General features: G+C 37.4%; 2 protein-coding genes across 16 annotated transcripts; one reads left to right on the plus strand and one right to left on the minus strand.

Annotated features, from left to right (window-relative positions):
* Window positions 1-270: 270 nt before the first annotated feature.
* On the minus strand, window positions 271-12546 carry HNRNPK (heterogeneous nuclear ribonucleoprotein K). Of its 15 annotated transcripts, none has more exons than XM_063080219.1 (17): window positions 11876-12546; window positions 9752-9831; window positions 9548-9635; window positions 8955-9052; window positions 8247-8303; window positions 6597-6640; window positions 5656-5728; window positions 5062-5133; window positions 4450-4563; window positions 4013-4141; window positions 3022-3329; window positions 2848-2902; window positions 2447-2530; window positions 2267-2282; window positions 2108-2190; window positions 1523-1692; window positions 271-807 (listed from the first exon to the last, which is right to left on the minus strand). In XM_063080219.1, the coding sequence occupies exons 3-17, from the start codon at window positions 9603-9605 to the stop codon at window positions 774-776; spliced, it is 1395 nt and encodes a 464-aa protein (XP_062936289.1). In that variant the 5' UTR covers window positions 9606-9635; window positions 9752-9831; window positions 11876-12546; the 3' UTR covers window positions 271-773. The 15 variants fall into 15 exon arrangements, with proteins under 15 accessions (XP_062936289.1, XP_062936291.1, XP_062936290.1 ...); XM_063080221.1 differs by having other exon boundaries at window positions 11872-12546; XM_063080220.1 differs by lacking the exon at window positions 11876-12546 and adding an exon at window positions 11523-11612 and having other exon boundaries at window positions 9548-9632.
* RMI1 (RecQ mediated genome instability 1) lies at window positions 12159-27199 on the plus strand. The gene is made up of 4 exons (XM_063080217.1): window positions 12159-12247; window positions 12622-12873; window positions 24000-24089; window positions 24870-27199. Exon 4 carries the CDS (start codon window positions 24903-24905, stop codon window positions 26736-26738), a length of 1836 nt encoding a protein of 611 aa, XP_062936287.1. The 5' UTR covers window positions 12159-12247; window positions 12622-12873; window positions 24000-24089; window positions 24870-24902; the 3' UTR covers window positions 26739-27199.

Below are 27199 nucleotides of genomic sequence, written 5' to 3' on the forward strand. Positions count from 1 at the left end.
AAACAAACAAAAAATCCCCAGCTTATTATAAGCATGAATATGTAAGATGGAATTTCTTCCTAAGCAATGAACTTTCAAACCATCAAGAAAACACCAGAACCATTTGCCAAGATATTTTGCCTATGTCCGAGAAAAGATGCACTTATATCCAACAGAGGAGCTGAAAATCAAACTTAGTGTTTAGTTTTGGGTGGATTGGGAAATTCTGCCACCATTTGAAAAATGACTGTCTTTAGGAAAAAAAAAAAAAAAAAAAAAGACCACCAAAAATAGATTCACTAAATTTATTTTAAAAATCATAAAACGTTTCTTACAAAAGAGCATTACATTCTGCACACTGCTCTGAACAGATGCCAGGGACATGTGGACTATGGATATCTTTCCTCCCTGTCCCACCCCCCAAATGTTACAGTGACCACAAAAGCAAAGTGTTCACAATAATTACATGGGGGGAATTTTTTTCTTTTTAACCACCAACAACGAACAAAAAATAAAATTCACTCACTCTGCTGCTGTTTCAAAATTTCAATGTTAGTTTTTGCACACCCTCCCCCCCCACCCTGTTTGTAAGGAACTAAAACATTACATCTGGTGAACAGCAAAGATTTCACTACACCTCAAATGCAGAACACCTATGAAGCAGAGGAATGTTGGCTTTTTAAACAGAAGCAGATAAAAAAAAAAAGATGCAGGACTCCTTCAGTTCTTCACTAGTCTTAGAAAAACTTTCCAGAATACTGCTTCACACTATAAAAAAGAAAAAATATCTTGCATTAGAATCCTTCAACATCTGCATACTGCTTCACACTATAAAAGAAAAGAAAAAAAAGTACGAATTAGAATTTTTGTTTGTAACATCTTAATCAACATTAAGACAATTTCAATGCTAAATTAAAATGATATACATGTCCATTATAATTAGAAATAAGAATTAAAAAAAATTAGTAATTACAAACTAAAGCAATGTAAAATTCAAGAAAAATAGTTAATAGTAAATCAGACATTAGTAGAGCAGAATTAAGAAAATGGAGTTAAAAGTTGTTAATATTTGGTAGAAAAGACAAAGGAATGCCAGTAAGGTGTGAAATGCTGCATTTTACAGCACCAATCATTTGTCCTGTAGAGGCATGGCCTGTGCCATATGGCAGACTGTGATTTGTTGTCGATTTAGTTATCTAAAAACAACAAAATCACTAGTCTTCCACACAGAACTAGGCCAACATCCAATGAATCTTCTATATTTTCTACAGGCTCTGTATAATTTTTAACAAGTGGTTTTGGCAGCAGTTTTCACCAGAGAAATGAGCAGTTTGCTTGGTTAAGGCTTCTTCCAGCAAGATTAGTATTGAATGTCTTCATTTTTAGTAAGAAAGAAGAAAATTAAGGCAAAGCTATAAGAATGTTTAGAAGTTAGGTCCCCAAAAGGTTGAGACACCATGGCTTCTAAAAGAAAAATCAATTAAGAAAAGCTTTTTAAGGTTTTAGTATGTGTAAGCTAATAGAAAGCTAAACTTAAACTGACCTGTTCTGCAGCAAATACTGTGCATTCTGTATCTGGTCCTGTGTTCCCGTAATGGTAATGATCCGATCTTCGGATCCTTCTAAAGGCTCATCAATTTTGATCGAAGCTCCTGACTCATGACGGATTTGTTTAATCCGCTGACCACCTTTGCCAATAATAGATCCAGCCAACTGAAAAGATTTTTAAAAGTAAGTTTGATACACTTTTAAAGAAACTTACTACTCTACATTTTCAACTACCATCAAGAGTATTAACTGTAGTTACTGATTCAGGGTGATTCATTACTTAACACCCCTGCCCTCCTAACTAGTTAAGTTTGGATTATAATGCATTTGCACTACATATATTAACATTGCTCTTAGTAAGCTAATTATGGACTCAAAACCCTCTGCTTTTCTTAATAGCATTAAACATCACTTAACAAGACTTATACTACAGAATTATGACTCACTAAAGTCCTTAAACATCGCAATCCTAAAATGGAGTCCTTTATCAAAACCTTTTGAATTTAAGGAAATTACAGAAAGAGGCAATAATCATAAAACCAATTCATTAAATGCTCCTGGTCATATAAAAAATACTTACGTCTTTGGGAATAGTTACTTGCGTAGTAATAATAGGTCCACCAAGATCACCATAGGAGCCACGACCCCCTGCATAGGAATAATCTGATTTAAATAATGAGCAGTAAGTTCATTTAAAAAGCATGAAATAATATTTGATTTCACGAAGGAGAAAACTTACCATATCCAGAGCCACCCTAAAAGCAGAAAGAAAAAATAGAAAATTATTTTATGTCCAAAATTATTCTTGAAGTACTTTAATACTCATAAAAAACATTACACTATGGGAAGTAAAAGACTTTTTGGCAAGCACACCAGCATCTTATTACTGATATGCACTTCAGCACCCATGATACTCAACCTGTGGTTCATAGGCCATTTGCCATTCTGATGGGCTCCATGTATCTATTGCAGAATCCCAAGTTTCATCGGCACTGAAACCAACCTGCGTTAGAGATAAAAATATATCAACATGAACTGCATTATGTTTGTCATAGAGCTATCAGTTTTATATGCTTATTTTCTATTTTACATTAGAAAAATATATACATTGGTGAGCACTTATGTATTTTGGGGAACAAAGCTCAATAAAGTCTTCACACTCCAGCAGGAAACAACAGAAATAATGATTTAAATGACACCAAAATTCACTGGTAACAAAAGCTTTTCAATTACTATAATCTTCAACAAAATTTTAACTATTTGACTTTAAGACCCTTTACAGCCCACACATACACACTGATGACAAACCAAAATTCTTACCATGCCATCATAACGATCTCCAGGTCTTCCTCTTCTGTCATAGGCCATTAGGTCTCTGCAAGCATAATACTTGTTGTAAACTCAACTTGTTTACATGTCACAAATCAGTCTACCCTATCTATCGCCAAATGCAGCCTCTTGTACGTTAATAACTTGTGGATGTAGAAAGCTTACCCTCCTCTAGGTGGTGGTGGTGGTGGAAGAGGAAGATTCCGAGCTCTGCTACCACCCCGGCCACCTCGTCCAGGAGGAGGAGGAGGTGGTCCTCGTCGAGGGCTCATATCATCATAATCTCTTCTAGATGGAGGCATGGGACGTCCACCTCGACCAGGAGGCATTCTGTCAAAACCACCTCTTCCCCGCATGGGAAATCCCACAGGACGTCCACGGCGGTCGTCAAACATCATTGTAAAGCCACCATAATCATAGGTTTCATCATAAAAATTGGGATCATAAGGCTGCGCACGTCCTTTGATGGGAGACTAAAAACAAACAAAAATATATAGCAACCTTACAGACTGAAACAAAAAGCCTCAGTTCATACCAACCCTTCCTCAACAAACAAAAGTCATTTAGCTTTCCCAGAGGGTACTGGAGGCAGGGACATAAACACAGGCAGGAAAAAAAGGACTTAAAAAATGCCATGCTTTCGGCAAGTGCTAAACAAAAGTGAGTTTTACTGCCCATGGTGTGTGTGTGTGTGTGTGTGTGTGGGGGGGGGGGGTGGTGGTGGTGAAGAATAGCTTGATTTTACCCTTATCTCTTAAAAGACTGCCATTTTACACACAGAAAACTACAATGCACACATCACAATGGTTTACAAAGGACTGGCCCTCCCAAGGGTTGAGGGGGCCAGTATCTTGGACAGGCCTGTAATCCTTACTACTGAAGCACATCAGATGGAAAGCTGTGCAATGTACAAAGACACAAACATCACTTCAGGAAACTTCATTTGAAGGACCAAAGGCTGGTGATCGAATGACCACTCTCCACACTTTTCCAAAGTCATTTCTAAACTAAAATGATGGCTAAAGCCAGGTGACAGAAAGTTGCTAGAGAAAGAGCAAAGAAAGACATAGTCTACACATCCTGGAATTACTTTTATAGAAGAGGTATCAGTTTGTTTCATGAAACTGAAAGTAAAACAAAAAGTGTCTGAAAATACCTCAGATATAAGATCAAGGATAATCTTTATGCACTCTACAACCCTATCAGGCTTCCCTCCAATAAGAACAACTCTGTCTGTGGAATGAGGACAGCATTCCTGGAAAAGCTTGATTGTTGTCTGAGTGTTCTGTAATGAGTTTACAAAAAGAGAAAAATTATTAGAAATAAATAAAATAGATTTCCTAGGTTCAGATAAATGTACCTGAACTCTAATTTTTCCCCAATGCAAAAACTTTGCAATGTTGTAATATTTGACATAACTTGTCTACCACTGCCAGGTCTTTTTGTTATTTTAATAGTAAACTAGATAAAGTGATAAGTTATCTTAGGGAAGAAACTCATAGGGGAGTGAGAAAAGCCTACAGAGACAAGTCTATATAAAAAATTACTTCGCAGTAAGGAGTATGGCAAGAAAAAACAAAATAGCGCCTTTACCTCTCGAAGTTCTTTGATTTTAGCACCTTTGACTCCAATAATTCCTCCTGCCAGACTCTGATGAATCAACAGTCTCAACTCACAGTCAAAGTCGCTTCCTTTATAGTGTTGGTACTGTGAAGGGAGAATTATAAAATTTTAGTCTCAAATCAATAACTCCCCAACACACACTTATCTGCTATAAGCACAACAATATACTGTTGCAGTGAGCAACCTGAATTTATATTTCAATAACTTTACCAGTTATGTGCTTATTATCCTCAATAGCCAGGCCCAAAAAGGACATTCTGCACCACCTTAAAAAACTATTTTATTTTCAGGTCCTGCAACACCATACCCACACTGCAGCCATTTAGCATGTCGCTGTTACCACAAAATTATTATTAACATTCAAATAACACCATAATAAAAATGACTGCAAAGCACTTTGCAAATGTAGTTAATTCCCACTGCAGCATGGAGCAGGGTCAACAGTGAGTTGGAAGACCATTCATGTATCATGTTTTTAAGCCTTTTCTATAGAGATGGGAAAAGTACACTATGTTAAAAATAAAATCGATCCTATGGGCCAGGCTCCATACTTCAGTGGGGTTCAATGGCACTATGACATACATTTAAGCATTCCACAGCATCAGATTCGAGCGGGAGCTGGCTGGTTGCAGTGGGTGATGGCAACTGCAGGCCCTGAAAGTAGAAAAATAAGAGTAATAGGTTAAGTGTCTAGCGTGATCAGGCTATTGTCGCATATATTGGTAAAGCTACTACAACATACTTTAAATCTACAGTATTAAATAATGAGAAACTGCTTAACATTAAAACTCAAAATACTTTTCTTTATACACCTAGTAAATAAACTACATAGAATCTTAAAATCCTCTAACTAGATCCAAATAATTCTTTTCAAAATATCCCCACAATTAACAATTTTCTAATTTGAAAAATATCCCCTCTAAAACCAAAGCCTATAAAATGCACACTAAATCCATAGCAGTGCATGACCACGAGCAGTTCATATTTACTCCATGTGTGGCCAGCCTATATTTTTTGAATAAATAATGCGTGTGCATTCTGTAGCAGGTTGTAAAATGTTACTGCTACGAACTGTTATACCCACTGTCTCTCCACCTCCCCCATTAAGCCACAATAAAATACACTTTAAACATTCCCCCTTGTATTGCCAAATACATAAAAAAAAAATGAGCCTACCTCTTCCAAGGTAGGGATGATTTTCTTCAGAATTTCTCCAATTGTTTCAATATCAGCACTGATACTCAATATGCTGTCAAACATCACAAATACCATAGTACAAAAAAGGTGAAAAAGAAAAATGAGTTTTGTTTGTCATCAGTAGTCACATGAACTTTTACAGAGAAGTAACATACAATTATTTAATATTCCCCATTTAAAGTAGCCTATTTATAGATTTTTCACATGCATTTTGTTTTATGCCCAATACAGACACAATAACAGTATTAGACTTGCAGAGAGACAAGAGAGAATGGGCTTTTGGAAGGGCTCAGAATAAGTGGGCAATAAACTGACCAGAACTGAAGCAGAGTTGAATATTTATGTTCCCCGCCACCACTAAGGTAAGGATACCCTCGCTGTTACATTGGTAATACTGGCACACCTTCTCTTAGGCAAAGTGGGGGAAAATAATGCAAGTGGTGAACATTATATCTGGAGTAAGATTATGGATACCAGTTAGATTAGATCACTAATGGGCTCTGCAAGAAAACAAATACAAATGCAAGACAAAACAAGACAACACAAATGAGAAGTGGAGGAAAGTGAACCAGAGTTAGCATTTCATCAGAAAAAATTATGAACAGGCAATGTTGGGAAGCAAGGTGGGCCACAAAGACAGAGCGAGAGACTATTTTGGTAACAATTTGATTTACAATGCAGCAAATATGCAACACTTGAAGCTGTGCTCCTTCCATCGAAATAAAATTAGTGGATCGTTTGGGTGGGCAACTCACGGTAAAAGTTCAGTGACAAAAAGACTTAATGGGGAAAATAAGACAGAAACTTGAAAAACAATACACCGTCTAAAGGGGATACTATTTAATTATATAAAAGGCAGGTAATAAAATACATTTCTCTCTTTCTAATCAGGCAGTGAGGCATAAACTGTTGGGACATACCGCTCGGGGCCACTGCTGTCTGGGACTGAAACACTGGCATTGTACTGCATTGGTCATTGGCGTTCGTGGATGTTGGCATTGGGCATGGGCATTCAATCAGAAGTTGTCAAGTATGGTACCCGTTTGGCAACGAGCACATTTTTGGGCATAGCCAACCAGGGTTTTCACATGGGCGTTCAGGGGCGGATGGGCCAACGTCATGGTGGGCAACGCAGGGGTAAGTCGATCCAGTACATGGGCAACGGAGATATATGGCCAAAAAAACAAGGAGAGGGAAAAGGGGGAAAAGCAATAAATTTTAATTTAATACAAACTATACTCATACTCTCAATTAATGAAACAAGCTTAAGTTGTTCTGAAGACTAACACAATAATGGACTTCTCTATACTTGACTGTGGTTTAACATTTAAGGACCTCAAATGATGATTCTAGCTTTTTATTAAAAAAAAAAATAAAAAAATAAAAAACCAACCAAAACCAAACAAATAAAAAATAAAAAATAAAAAACCAACCAAAACCAAAAAAACCCAAAAAACCAAAAACAAAAGAAAAAAAAAACAAAAAAAACCAAAAGAAACAAATGGTGTTTCAGTAGCAGGCTGGCTCATGAGGGTAGACACAAAACCTGTCATGACTGAAAGTTTACTGAAATTCTTGAGGAAATGGGGAAATTAACCCAGATAATTATACAGAACATCTGGATTAAGAGGAGAGAGGTTTATAAAAGACAAAACAAAAATTCCCACACCACCAAAAACCCTAACTATTAAAAGACTGGTTTGGTTTTCTGGAGGTTTAAAATGCATTCCTAGATCTTAATAGGCAGGTTTGTAAATTTTAAACAAATTTTCAAGTTCAGTTTACAGTAATCAAGAGAACATACAAAGATCTGCGACCAAGAGAGAAATGAAATACTGTCAAATAAGTACTCAACACAGTTATTTGCCTCAATTTTAGCAAGAAAAACATTAAGAAATGTGTACACTATGAGAAAAAAATTAGATATTTTGGTGTAGCTAGATCCTATAAATACGCTCACTTCTGGTGCTGCCAACATTTAATGTGTCTAATCACAAGAGTCAACCCACTGTAAAATATGAAGACTCAAACAAATCATAGGTATTGACAAACGACTTCTTAATTATAAGATTAAGTGCCTACTCTATTCTTCACCCATATTTAAACCACGCAACCTTAACATTAAATTCTTTGTGCTCCATGCGCAAGCTGTTAAAGAACAGATGGACAGTTTTTTAAAAAAGGAAATAAAAAAATTTCTGGATTTAATCAGCCACCTGCAATAGTTTTCAGTAATACTGTATAATTAGTTCACACACGGGAAATAGTGCAATTAAGGGTTTTTACGCTTTGTCACTATTTCTAATTAAGATGTTATCTTGCTTGAAGTGAATAATTTGGTAGAATCTTATTAGAAAGTGTAGAAATTTAATATAAACCCCACGACCTACTCAATCTGTGTTTTTGTTAAAATGGGAATGGCAAACCTTATTTAAATCATCTATGTAATCAATTACTACAAATGGCCTGTAACTAACTAGACTATTAAATGATTTCTATGATGTAAATCTTTAAATTTCTAGAAACACATAAACTGAAGCTGCTTGTGTAGTAAACTCTTTAATACTCACGTCTGTGCGGAGAGCCTTAATATTCTTGCCTCCTTTTCCAATCACTGCCCCAGCATTCTGAAGAACAGACAAAAATTATTTTGCCTTTCTATAAAATTAATCCATTCACTTATGCTCTTAACTTTAACTAAAAGAAATCTCTAACATCTCTTTGTTATAGTCTAAAAACCTACTTGGGGCCATCAAATATCAGGTCAAAAAAAAAAAAAAAAAGCTATATGCTTTGAGGACCAAACACTTTAAGACTAAGCTTTGGAATATCCAGAATATTCCAAGACTCAGAAAGAGTATAACACTTGAGCACAGGTTAATTTTACAGTATCCCCTCGTAAAGAAAAAAATTTAATCATCAGTAGGTACCTCCACATTGTGACATGTAATAAGCAGTAAGTAAACTGCCAACTAAGAGGATTCCTAAGGAGTCCACAATGCAACCAAACTTTAATCCATTAATGCTTAAAGAACCACCCCCACACCCTTCTAGTTTGACCTGTAGCGGCTCACTACAGCAAGGGCTTTCATCTTAATTATTGCAAAACAAAACCACAAGAGCCTATAATGTCTGTTTAAAAAGAACCACACAAAACAGATCTTTTATATTCTTCAATATGTAAAGCTTTGAAGTCTTCACAGAAGGCCAAACAAAATTTATCTTAATTTCTACTTGAGTATGAACTACCTCAACAATCTCAAGAATAAAGTTTATACCTTGCTCTGAAGCAGAATGCGTAATTCAACCATCTCATCGGTGTTTCTAGATCTTTTAAATGCTTGTTCTTCTTCCATATCTTCTGCAGGGCGTTTACCTAGAAATTAACAGTTCAGATTTCAAAGAAAGCAGCAAAGTCTTCAAGAAAAATCACTCTAATTATAGTTTAGTTTTAACTTGTAGGTTAGAGAAAACATCTCCATTCTGTCTGAGATTTGTGGCTAACTACAAACATGTTTTAAAAAGACCAAAGGCACTGTTACAGTCTTGGTCTTATGCTTCCTTCATTTACTAAACACATGACAGCATGACAAAATACTTCCAAGGGTTAGAAATTCCAAAATGTAAAAAGAAAAATTTTACATTTATATTTATTGGCTTTCTACCCTTTTAGTTTACACAGTTAACTATGTAAATCAGTGTCTTCTAATTCATAATAAAATTTAAGATTTAACTGAGAAATATCTCGGTATAAAACTAAAACTTTACCCATGTAAACAGAAAGGACAGCAAATTAAGCCACACGATAAAGTAACAGTAAAATTAACAGAACAGAAAATACCGAATTGATACAATTAAAATGTCTTCTCACCAAATTCACCATTGGTTTCAGTGTTGGGGAAGGTTTCCTCTGGCTGTTCAGTTTCCATCTTCTTGTGTTAAATGGACACACCACTCTGCTGAAAAATAAAGAAGCTAGTATACACTTAGCTTATTGGAAAATAAGCGGTGCATCTTGCTAAAGGTTTAAAAGAGCAAAAAACCAAAACATATAAATTCCACTTCTGGAACGTACCAGTTATTATATATCCTTGCAGAGCAGAACTGAAGTGTTGTGGGCAGGACCAACAACAGACACCCTAGTGCTGCAGTAGCCTATAAAAACCAACATAAATCAGATTCGCTTTTTTTTTTGTTTATCCTTATTACCAAATACGAATTTCTGATCACAATAAACACTGATTTGAACACAACAAACTTTCTAAAACTCGATTCTTCATTTTAGGGTCTTAAAATACAAGTGATAGCCTTAAGAAAAAAAAAAAAAAAAAAAGTCAAAGGAGCCTAACTGATTTTCTGCTGAGAGGAAAAATTAATTTTAGCCATTGGATTCAGTCCCACCATGGCAACTAGTTGTTTTATACTGCATATTCATAGAAACCGGAAAAGGTATAAGCTAATTTTGCCCATAAGACATAAATCTATAAAATAAACTGCATCTCACTCCCCGGAAACAAAACTAGTTTTATAATGAAATTTGTAAATGTTTTTGGGTTTCTTTCGACTCCTGTCTTGAAAACCTTAACTCTGAAATCTGAAAATACAACGGCAAATGCAAGCCATATCCAAAAACCAGATCGATCTACCGGAGAAAAAATTCTAAAAACCTTAAGTAGGACCAAACCCAAACTGCCACTACTATTTTATTATTCAACAGAGTTAATAGAGCCCTTCAACACTAATACAATCACTAGCGGAGTATTTTAAGTTAGGCTAAAAACGGCATAACCCGACAATTCTACCTCTAACACAAAAAGCTAAAAATGCTGTGACAGAACGGAGACGGGACTGCACAGGGCCTCTTAGCTCCCGTCTCGGGGCTGGTAGGCATGTGGTCCCTACTAGCAGAAGTATGGCTTGCCAGCGTAGAGCTAAAAATCGAGGAAGCATTTGTACCTCCTATTGTTCCGTAACGCTGGTGGATATATCACTCTTAACAACTAAACGATATCCTTCCGGCCCATCACTCAGTTAAATTCTAAGGTGGGGCCGAAAATTCGGAGAAGGGAATTTAAGCAAAGATAGCAGGGTCTGTCAGGATAACTGCCGCGTGCCCTCCTTCAGGCCCTGTAACCACCATTCTTCGTACCACCCAAATCGCTAAGTACGTGTTCGAGCAGCCAAGCACAAACGTGTTCCCTTCCCACCCGATATCTCGACTGGCGACAGCCGAGTAACAGGAATTGAAAAAGTGAAAGCAGAGGCGCCCCACCTCTCCTCCCTCGGATCCGACAGGAAATGGCGGCCCGCGTAATGGCGACTACGTGCTACTAGGCGGAGCCGAGCGCGGACCCCCTCCCCCACCCACCACGCGGCCCCGAGATCTCATTCCCCCGCGCCCTCCCCCACCGTCGGAGACAAAGCAACGGAGGCCGCCCCGGCCGTTCCATCGCCCCCGCTGCAGCCCCGACCCTGGGTCGGGAGTCCGATGTGCGGCGGGGCCCACACAAAGAAGGCGGTGGCGGCGCCGCGGCGTCCTCCACGCTTCGGACTCCCACCCACCGCCCCGTCCCGTCCCCACGCACGGTGCCCAATTCCCAACACGACCTATCTACAGCCCGTCCTAAAGAGACCTGCCTCGCGATCTCCCCAAAGTCGCCAGCACCACAACGCGGACTGCGGATACACGCTCAGGGAAATGGCGGCGGTGGGGGAGGGGAACCGAACAACGTCCGTCCTCGGAGAAGCAGCCAACCACCGCTCACCCCTAGAACGCTTCCCTTAAGCGGAAAAACTGGGCTCCTACCCTCACCCCCACGCGCCGCTCGCCCAGCCCCACTCCTCACCGCGCGAGGCCGCCGTCCCTCCGCAGCCGCGACGCCTCGGCCGGTCACGGCTAGACAGAGAAGGAGCGCAGGCCCTCCCCCTCCTCCTCGCGCCCTCCTACCCGCCGCCGCGCCCAATTGGCTGCCTGCGCTCCAGCAGTGGCACGAGGGCGCAGCGATTGGCCCAAGGCCGCGTCAATCGAGGCGACGGAGGAGGAGACAACTCCACCTCCCTCCGGCGCCTCCCTTTGAGCCGTCAGGCCAGTAAGGGCCCGAGAAAAGCCGGCTTGGAAAAAGTCAACGCAGTTTCTCAGGGAGGCCAGTACCCTGCCCGAGTCTATACTACTCAAGCCCCGATGACTCCAGTTACCTACAGGCCGCAAATAAGTGGGAAGCAGTCGAGATGTGGAGGTCGGTGCAGCGAGAAACAGAGGATAATGGCGTCCGCAGCGCCGTCGCCCAGAGCGCCCTCCTCCTTTCTCGTTCGTGCATTCACTCGCGGGGGGAGGGGCGAGGGGCGAGCCTATCGCGAGACTTAAGGACGGCTTATCGCGCGCACTGGGCGGGGCGGCCAAAGGGCGTTTTGGAGGCCCTCAGGAGTCTCGGGTTGGAGGAGGGGCGCGAGCGCGCGGCAAATCGGGCGGGAAGAGTCAAAAAAGGATTAGGGGGCGCGCCGTGGAGATTCCCGTTGTCACAGTTGTGCGGCCCAGGCACCGCTGCTGTACGAGGGGAAGGCTGGACCCCAGGTCGGTGCTCGGCCCAGACTTACGCCCCCGTTTGTCCAGTCCACACTCGCGTGTCCCTCTGTCCCCGCCGCCCCCGCCCCAGGCTGCCGGGCTGCGGGACGAGGTGCGCGGCGGGAAGTGCCTCCCGACCCCCGGCTGTTTGTAACGGTCTGCGGCGCCGGCCAGTTCCCTCGGGCGGCGTCCCGGGAGCGTCTCCGCCGAGCCTGGACGCCCTGCAGAGCACGGGCCACTTTGCAGGGCGCTCCGTTCTGACGAGACCTTCACTCTTTCCTTCTTTCTTTCTCGTTAACGTGGCCTGCGATGTGAATATTTTGCAGTGTCGTTACAGTTTATTCTGAGAATTTCAGGAAGTAAACACTGCGTTTGTTTCCTAGAATGAACGCACATGTCACGGTACGTTTTGGACTCCCACGTTCCGTTCGTTCCACTGGATAAAGCGCCTGCCTCGTGTCCAGAGACTCGGCCCCGGTTCGAAGGGACGACGCCTCCCGCCTCACGTACGCTCCCGTTCCGGCGTGTCCGGTTCCTCATTTCCGAGGCCCCCGTGCCAGGCTTCAGTGACTGCTTCGTTACAGCACATGAGGTCACTCTGAGTCGGTGACAAGCCTGGGGAATCGCCAGTTCCGGTAGTATTTGCTTTCCACATGCCCACTCGTCAGTCTCTAGCCTCTCCCCACAGCCCAGACTCGTGTTGAAGCATAAAGACGTTGTACATACAAGGCTAAGTCCCACGTTACAGCACACGCGCATATATTTTAGTAGTGATTTTGTGCTGACTCATTCCTGTTGTCACTCGGTTTCCTTCTTGAATAGTTTGCAAAGTACACATCGGCCTCCTTTTTAATGGCTATGATTACATCCATCTATCATTTTCTTACTTGGCTGATTAGGAAGAAAACTCCTGTTAGGGGGAACTGAAGAATTTATGAAGTTCCAACATTTACACCCAGTGAGGATGCGTTAGCAAAATACTGTTAGAGCAGAATGTCTGGGGTTGTGGAACCTATAAGAATTCTTTTTTTTTTTTTTTTTTTTTTACCATGAATATATTTTATTTACTCATTTTTGTTTATAAGAATTCTTTTTAAGTGATAATATAACTTTCTTAATGGCCCTTACCGTGAAGAGTGTATAGTTAATGAAATTTTTAAAAAATTTTTTTCCTGATTATAAAATTAATAGGGATTAAGCTGTATATAATTTTATGTGTTGCTTTTTTCTTACAAAATGTGAACATATTGTGAAAATATTGCCATGTCGTTAACTAGTCCTTTAAAAATGTTTTATTAGGGCCGGCCCGTGGCTCACGGGAGAGTGTGGTGCTGGTAACACCAAGGCCACGGGTTCGGATCCCTATATAGCAATGGCCGGTTTGCTCACTCAGGAGAGCGTGGTACTGACAACACCAAGTCAAGAGTTAAGATCCCCTTACCGGTCATCTTTAAAAAATAAAAAAATGTTTTATAAAGCGCTCTATTTTGTGGATGCAATGTAATGTATTAAATTTTTTTTCTGATGCTGAAAATTTAGATTGTTTTTTTCCACAGTATAAAAACACATTGATAAACAGTCTGGCACATAAATCTTTGTTCTCATTTCTGATTGTTTCCTTAACTTTAATTCTGGAAAGAAGCGGATTATATGGTATGAATGTATCTTAATGTACAATTTAAAAACTCTTCAAGTTTATTTCTCTTTCCTTGGACAATGAAGTTCTTGAGGACCAGGGGCTGTTTTTTTGTGTGTTAGCAAATGGGAAATTGTGCTGTCCTACCTGACCTCCCCTTTTGAGCTGTTTCTATCCGCTGTGACTGTGGTTATCCAATTTCTCAAGAAAGGAAGGGATAAAAACATTCAGAATTCTCTGAAGGACAAGATGCAAGTTAAGACAATTTACCAAATCATTAAGGGTCTCAGTTATTGAAACTCAGTCTAAACTTACTGATATGGATCCTACACGATAATACCTTTTCCATTTGGTCTGGCCAGTAAGCTCAGTTGGTTAGAGCATGGTATTGTAACACCGTCAAGGGTTTGGATCCACGGATCCCAATACTGGCCAGCTGCCAAACAAACAAACAAAACTAAAAAACAAAAAAAGAAGCAGCTAAAAATTTTAATAAGCTTTCCTTTCTAACCCGTCGGGGAAAAATTCCATTATACATGATCTTTTTATTACAGTTGTTAGAACATGCAGTTGTAGGGACTATATCTGTGTTCCAGATCCATTGTATTGTCCACTTTACCTACTTTGTTGTTAAATGAAGAATTCTGTGTGACAGATGTGTATTTAGCACTCAGTTTTTTCCCCAAAGTTCATGACTTTTTGGTAAAATATTTGAGAATAGCTGTATTTGAGTGCTTGTACGATGTTGAGTCTCTCATCACATTTCCTTGTGTTTTACAAATAGCTTAGTTATATCTTTTGGGGGTTTAGTCAATGGAATTTTTTTTCTTTGCCTAGTTATGATAACATAAGATTATAGTATGTCGGTTGGTTCCAGAAGTTAAGATTCAAATCCTGGAGGGTAGTACTTGGAGAGAATTACTAATTAGGACTGGCACACATTAATGGAGCGGTTCAGTGGTTGTGGATCACTAAGCAGTGTTTCTCAGAAGTTGTCCCAACTGTCAGCTGCAAGGAGTTTTGTCACTTGCCATGTAAAACATCATATGAAAGGCAGTGCCTGTTTTGAGTAAATAAAAGTAAAATTATTACATAAAATAAACATAATAAGCCTTAAAGTATCAATTTGTAATATTTCAAAACATTTAAAAATTATTTTATTAGTCTTTGAGTAGAGTTATAGCAAAAGGAAAAGTAGTGTTTAACTGTAACACTTGTTTTGAAAGTATCACAAAGATAAATGTAGTAGATAATGTTTTTAAGTTTTTCTTTCGATTTCGTAAATGAAATAATTTAGAATGTGCTAGGTGAGCATGTTATTTATATGATTTGAGAAAATCTGTTCATTGTAATAGCAGTGTGGTATACTCTTATAAAATGGCCATTTTTCTGTGGTTTTTATATGTAAGTGCATTTTATATGCAAATGAGGGACTGGCTGTACTTTGTCTTTTTACATATGTCAACGGGATCTAGAAAAAGGTATAGGAATGGAGATTATCAGAATTTATGTTCTAGTTCTGGGTCTGCTACTCGATATGATCTTTGTGCCTCAATCTTCATGCCTCAGTTTTATCATTTATCAAATAGATGGTAATACTTTTTATTGCAAATTATTGTTTTGAAGTTTAGTTAACATTGCAGTAATTTGAAAAAATTTTAAAGTCTGACAAGTAAGAGATTTTATCTTTTATTTTTAGCAAACTCTTATCCTTAATTGTCTGTTTACACATCCGTACCTGCTGGGATATAGGATTAATACCTTTTCAATTCATGACTAGTCTTTTTTTCCTTTCTTACTGGTTCCTTCTTCCTAGAAATCTCAACAGTGTTATCTCCTGGTATTTAACAGGTTCAGGTAGAAAATAACATTTGTGTTATATGGCTGAATATAATAACTAGGGAGCATATAGTGCATCCAGAGTAATTTACAGTACAAAACATTCTGCAAGCAACTTAACTGTAATTTTATATTAATGCTTGATAATTCACTTAAATAGTATATAACTCTACTGAAAGTACACTTTGTCCTGATTTCAGTTTACCTAATGACTGTCATCATGTTACCACAACACCTTTGAAAATTATATCCGGTCCATTTGCCAGCACTGTGGTGTTTAAATGTTAGTGGAGGAAGTACGTACCTTATTGATTCAGTGCAACTAGGAGCCATAGGTCTGGCTTTATTTTTGAGATTGAAAAAAAATGACAGATACAATAAAATAGCCCTTTGGAATCTTAGATTATATAAGTCCAGATCTCTCAGTATCGCAAATAAGATGTCATTAAGCATGGAATCATTTTTGGAGGTTTTAACTTACCTTTATTTTACTTAATTTCATATTTTGATGTTATTTAGTTTTAGGCCTATGTCTTATGAAGCATACAGCTGGATTGGTTTATCCAATTTGAGAGTATCTTTTAGCAGGTGAATTAATCTATTTATGTTCATTATGATTGCTGACATGTCAGACTGATTTCTACCATCTTATTTATTATTTCTATTTATAGCACTTTCCCATTCCTTTTGTACCTTCTCTTGGATTGTTTTTTTGGGGGGGTGAGGTGGGGCTGGCTGGTAAGGTGATCCAAACGACCTTGGCATTGTAACATGAAGTTCTAAGCAAATGAGCTGGAGCGGCCAGTTAGCTCAGTTGGTTAGAGTATGGTGCTGATAACGAACTGAACTAACTGGCCAGCCCTAATTGTTTTCTTTATTCTATGTTTTCCTCGGCTGGTTTGAAAGTTAGTTATTTCTATTTTTTAGTGTTTACCTTCAGTTTTTTTATTGGAGTATAATTTACATTCAGTAAAATTCATTTTTTTTTGTGTATAGTTCTATGAGTTTTGTGTAGTTGTATAACTACCATCTCCACCAGCCACCACCACCCTGATATAGAACAGTTAGTTCCATCACCCCCAAAATTTCCTTGTGCCCTTGTAGTCAGTCCTTTTCCATACCCCCAGGCTTTGGCAACCACTGAACTGTTTTCGGTTTCTATAGTGTTGCCTCTTCCAGAATGTCATATAAATGGAATTATACAGTCTTTGGCTTCTTTCACTTAGCATACTGTGTTTGACATTCATCCATATTATTGTGAGTATCAGTAGCTTATTCCTTTTTATTACTGAATAGTATTCCATAGTAAGGATATACCATGGTTTGCTTATCCATTCATCAATTAAAGGACATGTGGATTGTTAATGGCTTTTGGTTATTATGAATAAAGCTGCTATAAACATTCACATACAAGTGTTTAATGAGTGTAAAAAGTACTCTTTTGAGTAAATACTTAGAAATTTGATTGCTGGGTTGTAGGGTAAGTGTATGTTTTAAATTCCTAAGAAAAAGGATTGTCCACAGTGGCTGTACCATTTTGCATTCCACCAGCAATGTATGAGAATTCTAGAACTTGGTATTGTCAGTCATTTTTTTATTTTAGCTATTCTAATAAGCGTGTAGTAGTATCACATTGTGATTTTAGTTTTACATTTCCCCTAACGTCTGATAATATTAAGCATCTTTTCATGTGTTTATTTGCCATCTACATATTTCTTTGGTTCAGATTTTTTGCTCAAGGAAAGGAAATCAGTATAACAAAGAGATACCTGCACCCCCATGTTTATTGCAGCACTATTTACAATAGCCAAGACATGGAACCAACCTGTGACCATGAATGAATGGATAAAGAAAATGTGGCATATATACACAATGGAATACTATTCGGCCATTTAAAAAAATGAAATCATGTTATTCTCAGCAACATGGATGAGCCTGGAAGATATTATGTTAAGTGAAATATGTCAGGCACAAAAAGATAAATACCACATATTCTCACTCACAAGGGGGAGCTAAAGAAAGTGAACTCATAGAAGTAGAGAATTGTGGTTATTAGAGGATGGGAAGGGTGGGAGGTGGGGGGATAGGGAGAGGTTGGTTAACAGATAAAGAATTGTGTCTGGATAGGAAGAATAAGTTCTAATATTCAATAGTTGTGCTAGGTGTCTATAATTAACAATAATTTATGATACAATTTCAAGTGGCTAGAAGAGAAGAGTTCAGATGTTCTCATCACAAAGAAATGATAAATGTTTGCAGTGCTGGATGTGCTAATTAGCCTGATTTGATCATCATACAGTGTATACCTTTATTGATATATTACTCTGTACCCCCAAAATATGTATACTTATTACATTTCAATTAAATAAAATAATAAATTCCTTTGCTCATTTTAAAATGTGTTTGTTTTCTTACTGAAAGTAAAAAATTTAGGATATGTCTTTAGTTAATTGTGTGTTTCTCCCAGTCTGTGGCTTTTTTTGTGTGGGCTTATCTTTTTATACTCTTAATGTATTTCACAGAGCAGAATTTTATTTTATTTATTTATTTTTTAAAAGCTGACTGGTAAGGGGATCTTAACCCTCCACTTGGTTTTGTCAGCACCACGCTCTCCCAAGTGAGCTAACCGGCCATCCCTATAAAGGCATCGAACCCATGGCCTTGGTGTTATCAGCACCGCATCCTCCCAAGTGAGCCACGGGGTGGCCCTTCACAGCAGAATTTTAAATTTTGATGAAGCCCATTTAATTTCTTTCTTTTATGGATCATGCTTTTGGTATCATTTTCCTGAGAAAACTTTTAGGAAAGCAAGGTCACAGATTTTCTCAAGCTTTTTCTTCTTTTATTTTGGTAGCTGGTGGTATGGGGATCTGAACTCTTGACCTTGGTGTTATTAGTATCATGCTATAACCAAATGAGCTAAGTGGCCAGCCCCCAGACTTTTCTTATACATGTTTTATAGTTTTAGTTTTTACATTTAGGTCTGTGATTCATTTTGAGTTAATTTTTATATGCGGTTTGAGGAATTGGTTGAAGTTCATATTTTTTGCATATGGATGTCCAGTTGTTTCAGCACCATGTACTTAAATGACTATTCTGTTTCTGTTGAATTGCCTTTGCAGCTTTGTGGAAAGTCAACTGATCGTATTTGTGTGTGTGTCTATTTCTAGACCGTCTTCTCTTCCTGTTATGTTAATCCTTTTGTCAATACCTCACTGTGTTGATTATTATAGCTTTATACTAAGTCTTGAATTCAGGTAGTGTGAGTCCTCCAACTTTTTCTTTTTCAGAATTGACAATTCTTTTTCTTTTTTATTCTCTATTTTTATTTATCTATTTTTTTCTCTTTGAAGTCTTATTTTATTTTTTATTTTTTTATTGTAGTGGATTGAATTATGTCCCCCCAAACTCCCTGAAGCTTGAATTGTGTCCCCCAAGTTTTATGCATTAGAAACTTAGCCCCCACTGTGACTGTTAAGAGGGTGGGAGATCCTATTATGGTAATTGAAAGGTGGAGCCTTGAAGAGGTGATTAGATTGTAGGACCATGCAGTAGTGAATGGATCAAAAATGGTGGTCATGGGTGTGGTTCTGAGGGCTTTAAAAGGAGAGAGGAAAGTCTCTGTCTTTCTCTCTTTCTGCTCTCTCTGCTTCCACCATCTTGTAATGTGAGACCAGATGGACTTTGGACTTCTCAGCCTCAGAAACTGTAAGCAATAAATTTCATTTTCTTTATAAATCACCCAGTTCAGTGTATTTTGTTATAAGCAACAAAAATGGACTAATACATTTATTTATTTTAAGTAATAGACTTTATTTTTATAGTAGTTTTAGGTTTACAGAAAAATTGAATAGGAAGTACAGACAATTCACATACCCCCACCCCGCACCCAGTTTCTCCCATTATTAACATCTTACATTAGTGTGGTTCATTTGTTACAGCTGTGAACCAATATTGATATGTTATTTTTTCTCTCATTTACTTACTTTTATTATTTTTTCTTTCTTTTTTTCTTTGCTGATAGATTATTAACAAAAGTTGACACTATGGTTCACTCTGTGTGATGTACAGTTCTGAGAGTTTTGCCATATGTATAATGTCATATATTCACCATTACAGTATCACAGAATAGTCTTTCTGCCCTGAAAATCTTCTGTGCTCCACCTATTCATCCCTCCCTTTTTTCCTCTTCCCCTGAAACTGGCAACTACTGATCTTTTTTTTTTTAAGTTTTCCTCAAATGTTTGAGTTTACCTCAAACATTTATCATTTTTTTGTATTATGATTGTCTTGGCAATTCTAGTTCCTTTGCATTTCCATATAAATTTTATTTTGTTATTTTACTTTTTTTGGCAGATATCTGGTGCCGGGATCTAAACCCTTTCCATGTAAATTTTAGGATCAGCTTGTCATTTCTTATTAAAAAAAGATTGTTGACATTTTGAATGGAATTGCGTTGAATCTGCAGATAAGTTTAGGGAGAACTGAAACCTTAACAAGATAGTCTTCCAATCCATGAACATGGCCTATCTCTCCATTTGTTTAGGTGTCTTTAATTTATTTAATCAGTAGTTTATCGTTTCCAGCGTATACATCCTTCACATATTTTGTTACATTAAAGTGTTTGGTTTTTAGGCGCTGTTGTAAATTGTACTGTTTTGGTCATTGCTTGTGGAGTCAGTTCTCATTCTCGGTAGTTATGTTCTATAAAGTGCCATGAACACCAATTTATTGAATACTGAACGACTGCTCCAAGGAAGATACAGAGTTAAGTTCCTGCGAGTCTCTGATCATAACATTTTTGTCAGCTGATAAATACATAACCTTGATTTATATGTCTTTGGTTAAAGACACATTACTTTATATATATTGATTCATTAACATTTAAATTATGGTCAACTGCATTATAACTCATGCCTGAACGAAGCTTATCTAACATATTTTCTCTAACATATTATCTAACATATTTAACAGGACACATTGCAGCCTTCCTCAGCTTAGGAACACTGAACAGCACTTCAGCACTATGCTAAGGGGCCATTTCGAACACTGAAATCACCAACAAAAAACTGGCACTAAATAGAACACTAAAAGGAAACTTGTTTATAGTATGAGAGCTGAAAGAAGGAGAAGATCACTTTGTTTGACCTCAGCTGGGAATGTACATGTGACTCAAAATTTCCACTGTTCTGTGCATGTTCGTGAATGATCATAACAGTGCAGTGAATATTGAGTTGGGGAGTACAAATTTCTGAGAGTAGGCAAATTTGCAAATGTGGAATCTGCGAATGAGGATCAATTGTATATAAAATTAAAATTAATTTTTTTGTCTTTTATCCTGCATCTCACTAGCTCATTTATTAGTGGATGTAGCTTTTTTGTAGATTCTTTGGAATTTTTTTCGTAAACATTATTTCATCAGCAAATAGGGGTACTTTTATTTTTTCCTTTTTCTCTCCCTTTTTCCATATTTTTTAAAATTGTAGTAAAAAGTCACAGACCTTACATTTACCCTCTTAACAAATTTTAAGTGCACATGACAACATTGTTAACTGTATACACATTGTTGTACAACAGTTCTCTAGAACTTTTTTACCTTGCATGGCTGAAGCTCTATACTCATTGAATAACAACTCCTCGTTTCTCTCTCCCTACAACCCCTGACAACCACCGTTCTACTTGATTTTTCTATGTGTTTGATTACATTAGATACCTCATATAAGTGGAATCGTGCATTATTTAGCTTGTGTTTGGATTATTTCACTTAGCATAATGTCCTCAAGGTTCATCGATGTTGTAGCATATGACAGTATTTCCTTTTAATGCTGAATAAATTTCTGTTGTATGTATTTACCACATTTTCTTTGTCCATTCATCCACTGATGGACATTTTGGTTATTTCTACATCTTTATTGTGAATAATGCTGCTTAAAACACGGGTGTATAAATATCTCTTTGAGATCCCATATTCAATTCTTTTGTATATATGCCCAGAAGTGAGATTATTGGGTCGTATGGTAGTTCTGTGTTGAATTTTTTGAGGAATCTTTATACTCTTTTCCCCAGAAGCTGCAACATTTTACCATCCCGCCAACAGTTTCTCTACATTCATGTCAACACTTGTTATTATTTTTTGATATTAGCCCTCTGCATTAGTCCATTTTTGTGTTGCTATAACAGAATACCTGAGACTGAGTAATTTATAAAGAAAAGAATTTCATTTGGCTCACTATTCTGGGGCAGCTGCATCTACCACAGGCTTCAGGCTACTTCCATTCGTGGCAGAAGGTGGAAGAGCAGCCAGCTAGTATGTACAGGGAGATCACACGGTGAAAGAGGAAATGAGAGAGGTGAGGTGCTAGGCTCTTTTTAACAGCCTCCTATTGTGGGAACTAATCAGTTCCCAGGACAACTCACTCACTCCCCAGGGAGGGCATTAATCTACTCATGAGGGATCTGCCCCATGACCCAAACACCTCCCAGTAGGCTCCACCTCCCAACACTGCCACATTGGGGATCAGATTTCAACATGAGCTTTGGGTGGACAAACTATCCGAACTATATCACCATCCTATCAGGTGTGAGGTGATATCTTACTGTGGTTTTGATTTGTGTTTTTTCCTGTGATTAGTGATGTTGGGCATCTTTTCATATGCTTGTTGGCCATTGGTATATCTTCTTTGGAGAAATGTCTATTCAAATCCTTTGTCCATTTTTAAATTGGATTATTTTTTTGTTATCAGGTTGAGGAGTTCTTTATATATTCTGGATATTAACCCCTTATTTGACATGTGGTGTTTACATATTTTCTCCCATTCTGTAGATTGCCTTTTCACTCTGTTGATTGTGTCCTTTCCTGCACAGAAGTTTTTAAGTTTGACGTAGTCCCATTTGTACATTTTTGCTTTTGTTATCTGTGCTTTTGGTGTCATATCTGAGAAATCACTGCCCATTCCAATGTCATGAAGATTTTCTCCTATGTTTTCTTTTAGGAGTTTTATAATTTCAAGTGTTACCCTTAGATCTTTAATCTATTTAAAGTTCATTTTTGTATATGGTATAAGATAAGGTCCATCTTCAGTGTTTTTACATGTGAATATCCAGTTTTCTCAGCACCATTTGTTGAAGAGACCATCATTTCTTCATTATGGAGTCTTGGCATCATTGTCAAAGATCATTTGACCAGATAGATGAGTATTTATTTCCGAGTTCTCTGTTCTTTTCAACTGGTCTGTAAGTTTGCCTTTATGCTATTTGTTCCCTTTCAGTTTCTATGCCTTTTATTTCTGTCTGCCTTATTGTATTGACAAGGTCCTCTAGTGCAATGTTGAAGTGTTGACAGTGGACATCCTTGCTTTGTTCCTGATCTTAGAAGGAACGTATTTTGTCTTTCATACCTTTAATTTTAATTTTTATTTATTTTTTGGTGGCTGGCTGGTACAGGGATCTGAACCTGTGACATTGGTGTTATCAGCACCATAATACCTTTAATTTTTAAACATACATACTCCTGTGCTATTCTGTTCATTGCTATTAGCAGAAATGAAAAACTCAGTAGAACAAATGGAAGATAAGGTTAAGAAAACTGCCACAAATTAAACATCACTACAAAGAAATCAGTGGAATATAGAAAATCAAAGAACATAAAAGTTATGTTATATACTTTAAATATCGACTTTAAAAAATTGCTGTGAAAAACAGCAATCCTTGTGCTCCTTCTCCTTTGTTTCCTTTCCCCAGAAGCAACCACTTTTAACGTTTCTAGCTGGTTCTTTTTTTACAGTTACTCTTGTATCACTGAAAACCATGCAAATATTGCTACTTCTTGAGTTTTCAGTTTTAAGCATTTTCTATTGACTTTCACTAAGGAGATAAGGATTTAGTTCTCTTTCTACCTCTTTTTTAATATCCCCCATCCACAAAGCTGAGTAACTTGCTTAGAATAGATTCACAGAGTTTGTAAGTGAAAGCCTGTACCACAGTTGTACTCTAAGCTGCTATATCAAATACAGCCTCTCCTATTTTCTTTAATTTTCACAGTACCCCATAGGTTAGTATAGAGGTAAGGAAACAGACTTAGAGTGTGTAACTTTCCCACAGTCTCTTGTTTCTGTTTATCTTACTCAAACCTCATGTTTTTTTTCCTGTATTGCCTCTACTATATCCAGTTGATAATAGGATCTCCAAAAATCGTACCATGAAACTCTTGCAGTCTTTAAAATAGCCCAGTGATTCTTTCTACAGCTTCATCTTACAACCATTACTGCTGCTTGTCTTATCTCCTAGGGCCATTTCTGAGCAGTAGAGGTTTCAAGTACCCTACTGAACAACCAGTTCCAAATCCTGTCATCAAATCCTGTGCTGCTGTTCCAAGTGGTGAGTTTTCTTATGGACATATTAAATCTTTAATAAATTCTGCCTCTTAAATATCTTCATCTGTAGAATGAACAAATTATACCTTTGTGAAGACATGGTTGATTAGTCATTAGTGTTTTGCTATTATTTTGTCATACTGAGAAAATTAGAAGTATGTTTATGTGACAGAATTGTTGAGAATATTCAGCCAAACAAAATGCTGTACATCAGCTCAAATCTACTGTTATTTGTTGTAATTGTGTCCTTAGACCACCACATATGTAAGTGCTAAATGACCAAACACAGTGGTATAAGTTTTAGTTGAATTAGAGTTATAGATGTGAATATTGTTTCTTAAATAACTTTTAAATGATTTGAATCTGATTATTAGATTAATATTATTATTTACTGAGTGTCTTTCATAGGTCTGACATTATGCTTTACAAGTAGATTCATGTAATCTGTATAACAACCCTATAAAATAGATGGTAGTATAAACATTCTACAGACGAAAAAGATGGGTTAGAGAAAGTTAGGAAATTTATGTTAGGATACATAGCTTGTAATTTGACAGAGCCAGCTTTCAAATCTAGGTATATCTGTTTTAAACCTTTTCCTTTTCTCATTATACCAACTGATTACTTACAGTGTTTGAATTTTGGTCATGTAGAAGGTTAAGATTTTTAAGATGCTGAAGGGAGAAAAATCTGAAGGGTATGGTTATACCTGTTTGTGCGTTGTAGAGAATTAAAGGAGCTATATTTAAATGTACTGAATTATCTTTTTTTTGTTTGTTTTCAGGTAATAGATGCTTATTATTTCGTTTTAAAAGAAATGAGTATAACTAGTATTGCATTAAGAGTTGAAACCTGGCTTTTAGCTACGTGGCATGTTAAAGTACCTCTAATGTGGCTGGAAGCTTGTATTAACTGGATCCAAGAAGAAAATAATGATGTTAATTTGAGTCAGGCACAAATGAACAAACAAGTGTTTGAGCAATGGCTCCTTACTGATCTGAGAGATTTGGAGCATCCTCTTTTACCAGAGGGCATTTTAGAAATTCCAAAAGGAGAACTGAATGGATTTTATGCTCTGCAGATTAATTCCTTGGTTGATGTAAGTCAGCCTGCATATTCCCAGATACAAAAGTTGAGAGGAAAGAATGCAATGAATGATTTAGTTACAGCTGAAACACAAGTAACCCCAAAACCTTGGGAAGCAAAGCCATCACGAATGTTAATGTTACAGCTAACTGATGGAATTGTACAAATGCAGGGAATGGAATATCAGTCTATTCCAGCTCTTCATAGTGATCTTCCTCCAGGTACGAAAATTTTGATTTATGGAAATATATCTTTCCGTCTTGGTGTCCTCTTATTAAAACCAGAAAATGTGAAGGTGTTGGGGGGTGAAGTAGATGCTCTTTTAGAAGAATATGCCCAAGAAAAAGTGCTTGCAAGATTAATTGGTGAACCTGATCCTGTAGTTTCAGTCATACCAAATAATTCCAACCAAAATATCCCCAGAGTTACAGATGTTCTAGATCCTGCATTAGGACCTTCTGATGAAGAACTCTTGGCAAGTCTTGATGAAAGTGATGAGCTTGCAGCAAATAATGACACCTCCTTGGAAAGACATTTCAACACAGGTAGTTTCTTAAATGCTGTTCCCACAAGACAGTCAAATTTTGAACCTGGATTTGTTGTTTCTTCAAGACCAAAGGCAAAACCACCAAGCCAATCTATGAATTTCACTGAGGGGGAATTAGATAACTTTTCATTGGAGGAAGCCTTGCTTTTAGAAGAAACTGTCCAGAAAGAACAGATGGAAACTGAAGAATTGCACCCATTGACATTGTACAGGAACACAGATAAAATTATGGTTTGTAAAAATGGAAACAATAATTGGAATGAAAAAAATTTATGTGAACAAATGACTAGTGAAGACAAGTATTTTGGTTGTTCATCTGCTAGAGACCGAAACAGTAGTGTTTTTTCTGTTCATCATAATATACCCCTAACCTGTGATTTTACAAATAAAGATAAGAGCTCAGAGACAGATGATAAAATAAAACAGACCATTAGCAGTTCAGATAGACATTCCTTAAATAATAAAGTATTAAATAGAGAGCTGGTCAACTGTGTACCAAAAAGGAGTTCACAGATATTTAATGAAAATGATCACCGTTTACAGACTTGTTCTTTAAGATTATCAGACAATAGCACTGATCTTTCTATTGCTGTGGATTTGTATTCTCCACCCTTTACCTATTTATCTGTTCTGATGGCTAGCAAACCAAAGGAAGTTACAACAGTGAAAGTTAAAGCATTTATTGTAACTTTAACTGGGAATCTCTCGAGTTCTGGTGGCATTTGGAGTATAACTGCAAAGATTTCTGATGGTACTGCATATCTAGATGTAGACTTTGTAGATGAAATACTTACTAGTCTAATAGGGTTTTCAGTACCAGAAATGAAACAGTTAAAAAAGGATCCTCTTCAGTACCAAAAGTTTCTGGAAGGTTTGCAGAAGTGTCAGAGAGATCTAATAGATTTGTGCTGTCTAATGACTATTTCATTTAATCCTTCCTTGTCTAAAGCAGTTGTACTAGCATTACAAGATGTTAATATGGAACACCTTGAAAACCTAAAGAAGCGGTTGAATAAATAATTTTCTAAAATAGTATTAGAGAACAATTCAATACAAGGACATATTTAGAATTAAATTTGTTCACAATTTTACTTTTGAAGCTTTCTTTTTGTAAAAAGGAAAAAGGAAATTTCATAGCTTATTCCAGGTGAAGTTTAAAATGTCTAATCATGTCTGTTGTATGGGTAGGTTTTTTAGTAAATTTTTTTTATAGTAACTGTTATACGATGGAATTTGGTGACCCACTCTTGAGAGATTTGTTTTCCACCTGGTATTTTATGTAAGATGATTGCTAAAGTATTGTACTAGTGTTCACTGAGTCATATTACTGAAAGTTAATAATTATAAATAGGTGGTTTTAATTCTAACATGTTGAACTCCCCAAAAGATTTGTTTATATTGTTATTCTTAGGAAAAAACATTAAAATTCAGTGGATCAGAATATCAGGCTTTCAGATGCAAATTGCTTTGCTGGTTTTTAT

This window comes from Cynocephalus volans, chromosome 16 (genome assembly GCF_027409185.1).
Source record: "Cynocephalus volans isolate mCynVol1 chromosome 16, mCynVol1.pri, whole genome shotgun sequence".
NCBI lineage: Eukaryota > Metazoa > Chordata > Mammalia > Dermoptera > Cynocephalidae > Cynocephalus > Cynocephalus volans.